At 55.2% G+C, this 7,500-nt stretch overlaps 2 protein-coding genes across 2 annotated transcripts in view; one reads left to right on the forward strand and one right to left on the reverse strand.

The window, feature by feature from the left end:
• PTSG_08787 (uncharacterized protein) overlaps window positions 1–3,033 on the reverse strand; it is a 4,339-nt gene extending 1,306 nt beyond the window's left edge. Inside the window, exons 1-7 of the mRNA XM_004990114.1 lie at window positions 2,903–3,033; window positions 2,665–2,728; window positions 2,340–2,417; window positions 1,819–1,977; window positions 1,294–1,378; window positions 820–942; window positions 323–427 (exon numbers count right to left, since the gene is read on the reverse strand). Of these exons, the coding sequence (XP_004990171.1) occupies window positions 393–427; window positions 820–942; window positions 1,294–1,378; window positions 1,819–1,977; window positions 2,340–2,417; window positions 2,665–2,728; window positions 2,903–3,003 (645 nt within the window). The 5' untranslated portion in view covers window positions 3,004–3,033 and the 3' untranslated portion in view covers window positions 323–392. The remainder of the gene's footprint in view (window positions 1–322; window positions 428–819; window positions 943–1,293; window positions 1,379–1,818; window positions 1,978–2,339; window positions 2,418–2,664; window positions 2,729–2,902) is intronic.
• Window positions 3,034–3,136: 103 nt separating this feature from the next.
• PTSG_08788 (uncharacterized protein) overlaps window positions 3,137–7,500 on the forward strand; it is a 4,720-nt gene continuing 356 nt past the window's right edge. The window contains exons 1-14 of the mRNA XM_004990115.1: window positions 3,137–3,169; window positions 3,541–3,596; window positions 3,748–3,819; window positions 4,013–4,054; window positions 4,304–4,359; window positions 4,529–4,581; window positions 4,800–4,941; window positions 5,199–5,291; window positions 5,624–5,653; window positions 5,887–5,997; window positions 6,327–6,394; window positions 6,667–6,747; window positions 7,003–7,072; window positions 7,307–7,392. Of these exons, the coding sequence (XP_004990172.1) occupies window positions 3,587–3,596; window positions 3,748–3,819; window positions 4,013–4,054; window positions 4,304–4,359; window positions 4,529–4,581; window positions 4,800–4,941; window positions 5,199–5,291; window positions 5,624–5,653; window positions 5,887–5,997; window positions 6,327–6,394; window positions 6,667–6,747; window positions 7,003–7,072; window positions 7,307–7,392 (914 nt within the window). The 5' untranslated portion in view covers window positions 3,137–3,169; window positions 3,541–3,586. The remainder of the gene's footprint in view (window positions 3,170–3,540; window positions 3,597–3,747; window positions 3,820–4,012; window positions 4,055–4,303; window positions 4,360–4,528; window positions 4,582–4,799; window positions 4,942–5,198; window positions 5,292–5,623; window positions 5,654–5,886; window positions 5,998–6,326; window positions 6,395–6,666; window positions 6,748–7,002; window positions 7,073–7,306; window positions 7,393–7,500) is intronic.

Below are 7,500 nucleotides of genomic sequence, written 5' to 3' on the forward strand. Positions count from 1 at the left end.
CACACACACACACACACACACACACACACACACACACACACACACACACACACACACACACACACACACACACAGGGTGGACGTGACACCGTGAGCAACATGGAAACGAGTGTGGACGACGTGTTGAGAGTGCAGGTCCGTCAATCTGCCACACAGGCACGCACGCACAAACAAACAACACACACACGCACGCACAAACAAACAAACGACACACACACAAACACGCACGCACGCAGAGGCACGCACAAACAAACAGCACACACAAACAAACAACACACAACAAACAACACACACAAACACACACAACAACAAGGTTTCGTACCTCGTGGAGTTGAAGGAGGAGCGCGCGAAAGAGCGAGCAGTGGACGGCGGCGCTGCCCTGTGCAACTGCCTCAGAAGAGCCGCATATGCCCGTGCATTGCATTGCCTGCAGGCAAGCATCGGCCCCGCCCCTTGCAAGCACGCGCGCCATGGTATGCGCGGACACACGTGCACACACGCGCGCAACTGTTGCACGGCGAATGGTGGCGCGAAGCGGGAACGCGCGAGTTGCGGGAACGAGAAGACGAATGTGCACATCATCAGGGAGAGCACACTCTGGTTGGCGTCACGTCACCAGCGGCAGCGGTGGCGGTGGTGATTGAAGATGAGGTCGTGATTGGTGGGGGGGGGAGGGGTTGGCGCGCATGTGTGCACGTGTGTGGAAGCATGTGAGTACGTGGGTGAGTGAAGCAAAGCTGTGAAGCAAGAAAGCACGCCCAATAAACCAAGCAATATCACCATCATCACGACAAGACAACAAAGCACACTGCTCCTCACGTGCTGTGACTCCTGCTACTGTGAGCAGCAACGTTTCCTCTGTTGTCTTGTGGATGTGTGCAAACGCGCTGTCGCCGCCCGCCCGAACCGGTACGAGCCCGCTCATGGGATGGTGGATGTTGCCTGGAGCAGATATGGATGGAGGTGGCATGCACATGGTCGTGTGTGTGTGTGTGTGTGTGATTATGTGTGCGTGTGTGCGTGTGTGCGTGTGTGCGTGTGTGCGTGTGATTATGTGTGCGTGTGTGTGTGTGATTATGTGTGCGTGTGTGTGTGTGTGATTTGTTCACAACCGATGTGAGCATTCCACATGGCGAAGACATGCGTGACAGATACAAAGGATGACCTCGCAAACATGTTGGAAACACACGCACACACGCACACACGCACACACATACACACACACGCACACACATACACACATACACACATACACACGCCAGCGCCAATGCAAGCGCATGCATGGCTGCGTACCCCAGAGCGCGAGATCCATTGGGATGAGAGCGCCGTTGAATTTCTCCGAGAGACGCGAGTGGATACGACGTGCAAGGCGGTGCGCCTGTCGTGCACATGGTGTGTGTGTGTGTGTGTGTGTGTGTGTGTGTGTGTGTGTGTGTGTGTGTGTGCGTGCGTTTGTTTGTGTGTGTGTGTGTGTGTGTGTGTGTGTGTGTGTGTGTGTGTGTGTGTGTGTGTGTGTGTGTGTGTGTGTGTGTGTGTGTGTGTGTGTGTGTGTGTGTGTGTGTGTGTGTGTGTGTGTGTGTGTGTGTGTGTGTGTGTGTGTGTGTGTGTGTGTGTGTGTGTCTGGATGTTCTGTGTTTGCGTGTGATGGTTCAGATGCGCTGCGACTTGAGGCGCCTACATTTCATCTGCAATGCAACATCACAACGGCGCAACCATGCTCATTGTGTTGTTGGCAGCAGCCAGGGCGCAGCAGAAAGCCGCTGCCCTACCGCTATCGATCCAAGCAAACCATCACGCCACCACCACCACACCGCTCACCCTGTCGAGTTTGGTCTGGGTCACGGATTCAATCTCAAGCGCCTCCTTCTGCTGCGACGATAGGTGAAAATCACACGCGCTCACGGCATCTGACAACGCCCGCACTTTCTCGGACTGCTTCTTGACCAGCGGTTGTAGGGCACCAAGTGTGTCCTTGATCTGGTTGGTGGTGGAGGGAGAGAGGGAGGAGAGGGGGAGGAGAGGGAGTCGAGGTGGTGGCAACAATGACGACCATGAGGCGGGCAGCACAATAGAACGTGAAGGTTGTGCATTGTGAGAGTGTGTGTGTGCTTGTGAGTGTGTGCATTGCGTGAGTGCATTGTGCGTGCCTGTGTCTCTGTGGTGTGTTGCAGACGTATGCACAGCACATACATGCATTCTATCTGTCTGCGTGTGCGCGTGTGTGTCTGTGCGTTTGGCAAGGAGTCAACATGCGCACAAGGAGCGGTTGCGGCTTGAAGCAGCACCCAGCACAAGTCGGTTAGCAACACCAGCACAAACAGCCTGTGTCACAACGGCACCTGTGTGTCCAGTTCGGGGGTAGCGACGTCCACGGTCTTCAGACCTTCACTGTCTGTTCTTATGGTTTCGATATCACCCTGTGCCATGGCGTGATGCAACGTACAGTCAGCTCCGCCATGCACTCACTCAGATCCATGCGCCCAACACGACACATTAACAACCACAGGCTATTAGGCATTGGAGGACGCGCAACCACGCAAACGCGCGCGCACACGCACACGCACACGCACACGCACACGCACACGCACACGCACACGCACACGCACACGCACACGCACACGCACACGCACACGCACACGCACACGCACACGCACACACGCACACCTGGGTTGTTTCAAGTAAGGTGTACAGCTTTGCCACTTCAGCCTGAATTCTTTCGCTCCAGTCACTGCAAGAATCACACACACACACACATACACAAGCGCGTGGAGGTGCAAAGTGGTGTCAAAGTCATGCGTGCAGGTGTGCATGTGGGTGTGTGTATGAGCTGTTGGGTGGTGGAATGGGATGGCTGCTGCGATCATGACGAATCCCCCGATCCAACCCACACGGGGTAACTGACTTGCAGGCGCCCATGTAGTCTTTCAGTTGCTCGATGTCCTCATGCAGAAGGGAATAAAGCTTGCGCTCGCCACGGCGTGGTGGCGGCCCTGCCTCCTGCATCCAGCTGGGGGGACGTGTGCGAGGAAGAGGTGCGGGGGGGGGGGGGTGGGTGGTGTGCGTGCTGTTGTGACTGGTGCGTTGTCCTTCTTCTTGTGCGATTATTTCAGGCGGTTGTGCGCTACGACATTTTCGTCTGTCGTGTCGCACACAATACAGCGCAAAGAGCGTGAGTGAGTGTTGTCACACCTGAACCTGTGCGTCTGTGAGTGTGTGTGTTGAAGTGCACGGAGAGTGAGGTGTGCCGCGCGACAGATCAACACACAGCGCACGCACACGCACGCACATGCACAGCACACAACACACATACACACACACACATTTGCACAATCAGCAACATGCAGCAAATGTGTGATGCAAACCCGCTTGTTCTGCTTGTGCCCTTTTGTTCACGACAAGAGTGTTTCATTTCCCGTGCTCATCCATCCAGCTTGTTCGTCTGTTGTTTGATGTCCACTTGCCATCCACTGTCTCCTGCCCTTGCTTCCCTTGCTGCTCTTGCTGCTCTTGCTTCCCTTGCTGCCCTTGCTGCTCTTGTAGTTGTTCTTAGACAACCCCCAAGTCAACTTTGCTCCGTCTGCCAACCATGCTCGCTTGTGAGTGAGGATGTTTCGTGTGTGAGGCTTGCGGCTGCATGCATGCCAAGAACAACCTGCGCCGTTGTTATCCAAAGCAAGTATTGTCACCTGCCATGACCACTGGCTGACATGATCCTGTATGCTCGTGCGATGCACTTGCTTCGTACAGGCACCCGTGCCCTCCGCGCCGCCACCGGCGTCCGCTTCGCTGCAGCCAATGCCGTCCGTGCTCTGTCCACTGGTGTGTACATGTGTGTGCATATGTGTGTATGTGTGCGTGTATGTGTGTCTGTCTCTCTGTCTTTCTGTCTGTCTGTCTCTCTGCCTCTCTCTCTCTGCCACTCTGTCTGTCTGCAACGGATGCCCTCGCCATGCAGTGCGCGGCTTCCTTCCTGCCGCTGCTATTCTTACACCCTTGTCTCCTTGTGAAACAGGCTCCACCAACACTGGCATGGACCCAGACCTCCTCCATAAGGGTGAGTGAGATTCACACCTGTCGCACACTCAGCACACATACACACACGCACACCCCATGCACACAAACAGCACATTGTGCTTGTTGTCTTTGCCGTGGCTGTCTTTGCTGTTGTTGTTGCTGGTGGTGATGGTGGTGGTGGTGTTGTTGTTGTTGTTTGCACATCACTTGATTGGACACTTTGCGGTGCTCGTTTTCCTCACGTGCTGCATATCGGTCGCCCTGTATGCCATCACTACACCGTCATCAGCCACGGAGGTGTTCCTGGAGAACCCAAACAGCTTCAAGAACATCCCAGTCGACTCGGTACGTGCATGTGTGTGTGTGTGTATGTTTGGATTCGAACAAGTGTGTGCGTGTAGGTGTGGGTGTGGGTGTGGGTGGGTGTTTGGATTCGAACAAGTATTTTGTCGTGGTGCAGTACTGCCTTGCACGTCAGACTGACCAGCATGTGCGTTCCCCTCACGTTTTGCAGATGGAGTTTGTGTGTGTGAACGGCCGCGCCCTTGTCCAGATTGATGGCAAAGAGTACGTGAGACCATGATAGTATGTGTGTGGGTGTGTGCGTGCTTGTGGGTGTGGGTGTGGGTGTGTATTTGCATGCGCATTGCTTCATCACCTCTCTGCTCATGCACGCACACACATTCACACACACTCTCTCTCTATCACTCGCTCGCACACACGCACACACGCACGCACACATGCACACACCCCATCTCCCAACCTCCCCGCCACTCTGCCTGCAGCCCTGTGCAGTCCATCCTGCACCTGACGCCCTTTGCGCTGACGGGCATGTCCCACTTTGGGCCGCGCGGTAACTTCGGCGTTGAGCGACACTTTGCGTCCGGCACCGTCAAGGTCGACAAGCTCGAGGACGCCCAGCAGGAGGTACGAATGTTGGCGCCATGGTCGTCGTAAGGGTGGTGGTGGTGGTGGTGGTGGTGCGTGCGTGCGTGCGTGCGTGCGTGGCAAGAGACACGATGTGGGCTGGGGGATTCGCGCGCGTGTCTGTCTGTCTGTCCATCTGTGTAGCTCCTCGGTATGTTTGCACAATTGCGTTCGTGTGTCTTCCCACCCCCGCTTACCTCCCCGCCCCTCCCGCCCCTCGTACCGAAACCCCTGGCCGATCGTCGTGTCCACACCAGCTGTCTCTGAGCGACATTGACCCGGCCGACTTTGAGAAGACCAACGCCCTCATGACCGACTACCTGCAGTGGCTCACGGCCATCCAGTCAAAGGTGCTGCTGCTGATGATGATGATGATGATGATTATGATGGTGGTGGTGGTGGTGGTGATGATGATGATGATGATGATTATGATGCTGGTGGTGGCGTTATTGTTCTTGTTGTTCTCGTTCTTGTTCTTGTTCTTGTTTCATTTATGCTTGTTCTTGTTTCGTTTGTTCCTGTTGCTGTTCGCATACAAGAGTGTGAACATGCCCCCTGTTGCATTTCAACACCTTCTCCCCATGAGATGCAGCTGCTCACACTCCTCCTCTTCCTCACCACCACCGCCGCCACCACCACTCACAATCATCATCACCACCACCGCCCTTGTCGCTATCATCAGCTTATCGACCATGTTGCAGCCAACCTCAGCGTACGTCATTTGCACACGCCCTTGATGTCTGTCTGCCCATGTGCATGCATCTGTGTCGGTGTGTGTGTGTGTGTGTGTGTGTGTGTGTGTGTGTGTGTGTGTGTCGGTGTGTGTGTGTGTCGGTGTGTGTCTGCCCCGATGCTCCCACATCTTCGATACACGCTCTTTATCGACACTCTTCACCTCACCTGCCCTCTGGCTCATCCATACCCACCGCCCCCTCGACCTTGCAGTCGTACCCGCCACTGGAGCAGAAGTTTTCGTTTCTTCAGCGCAGCGACGACCCGAGCATGCTCAAGGACGGCATCCTCAACACCGCATCGGCCATCTCACGCACGTGGGAGGTGCGTTCGATGCACACGCACATGCACACACACGTACATACCATCGTGCTTTGATGTTTCTGTGCCCGCGAGCAGGCGCATGCTGCCTTCATTCCCCATTTACGTGTGTGCCCTCGTCTGTATGTGTGTGTGCGCGTCAGTATGTGTGCGTGATCACACCGTACCCGTTGCCTGCCTCCCCTCCCCCCCCCCCCTCCTCAATCATCCCCATCCCCTGCCTACCCTCTCCAACAAGTACTGATGCGACACAATCATCCACCGCCACTACCACCACCACCACCACCACCACCCGTCCACGTGTGTTCGCTGCCGGCGGCCGCGACCGCCAGGGCCCGGAGGGCCAGCAGGTTGAATACCTTGCCTTCAAGCAGCCAGTCTACATGAAGCGCAGAAAGGAGTGCGTCACTGTTGTTGTTGGTTAAGTTGTTGTTGTTGTTGTTTTTGTTTAAGTTGTTTAAGTTGTTGTTTAAGTTGTTCTTCTTCTTGTTCTTGTTCTTGTTCTTGTTCTTGTTGTTGACTCAATGCTGCTGCATCCCCTTCGTACACTCCTTGTTGCATGTGTGTGTGTGTTGTCATCCTTCTTGTGCTTTTCCTCACACAGCAGTCTGCCCCATTGCCTTTACAATGATGCCACAACACTCACCACACCATGCCTCGCTGCTACAACAGCACCCCCGTTCGTGTGTACACCGAGGCCGACAAGGAGGTGCAGGAGACGCACACCCGCCTCCACGTCCGCCTCTTTGACGAGTGCGTGCCTGCAGGCATTCTCAAACGCCTGCTATTGGATGGAGACAGAGCGAGAGGAAGGGCGAAAGTTCTGTGTGTGTGTGCCTGTGTGTGTGTCTGTGTCTGTTTGTCTGTGTCTGTGTCTGTGTCTGTGTGTGTGCAGTGTCGGTTTTGGTTTTTGTCGTGCTCTTGCCTGTTGAATCATTTGAATCACTTTTCCATCCTTAACCCAACTCTTCCCCCGACTGGCGTCATATGTGTGTGTGTGGTGCACAGAACGGGCGCTGAGGTTGATCCAGATAAGGCCTTCATTCGCCGCGGTGACGTCGTGTCCTGCACCGCAATGGTAAAAATACACCTTACACCCACCGTGCTTTGTGGCTGTGTGGCTGTGTGTGCGGGTGGGTGTGCCCGTGTCAATGGGTCAATGTTTGCACTTGTTTTGGGCGACGCAGTGCGGATCCATCCGTTATCCCATCATTCGTCCTTCCACCTACCCTCACCATTCCCCTCCCCATCGCCTCACCCCGTGCTCCGCTCCGTGTCTCCTCTGCCTCGCTGTGACGCGTGTACGATGCAGGTTGCCCCAATGGTGTACAACGTGGCCGGCAATGTCGGCATCACCATGCGCAAGCGCATTCGCAACATCACCCGCATCCACAAAACGTGAGTTGGGCGCAAATTGATGTAAATTATTATCACTGTGTTCGCGTTTCCGCTGTCGCTGCTGTATTGAATGTGGTTGCCTCAGGCGCCCAACGCACCCCCATGCCA

Source organism: Salpingoeca rosetta (assembly GCF_000188695.1).
Source record: "Salpingoeca rosetta unplaced genomic scaffold supercont1.25, whole genome shotgun sequence".
NCBI lineage: Eukaryota > Choanoflagellata > Craspedida > Salpingoecidae > Salpingoeca > Salpingoeca rosetta.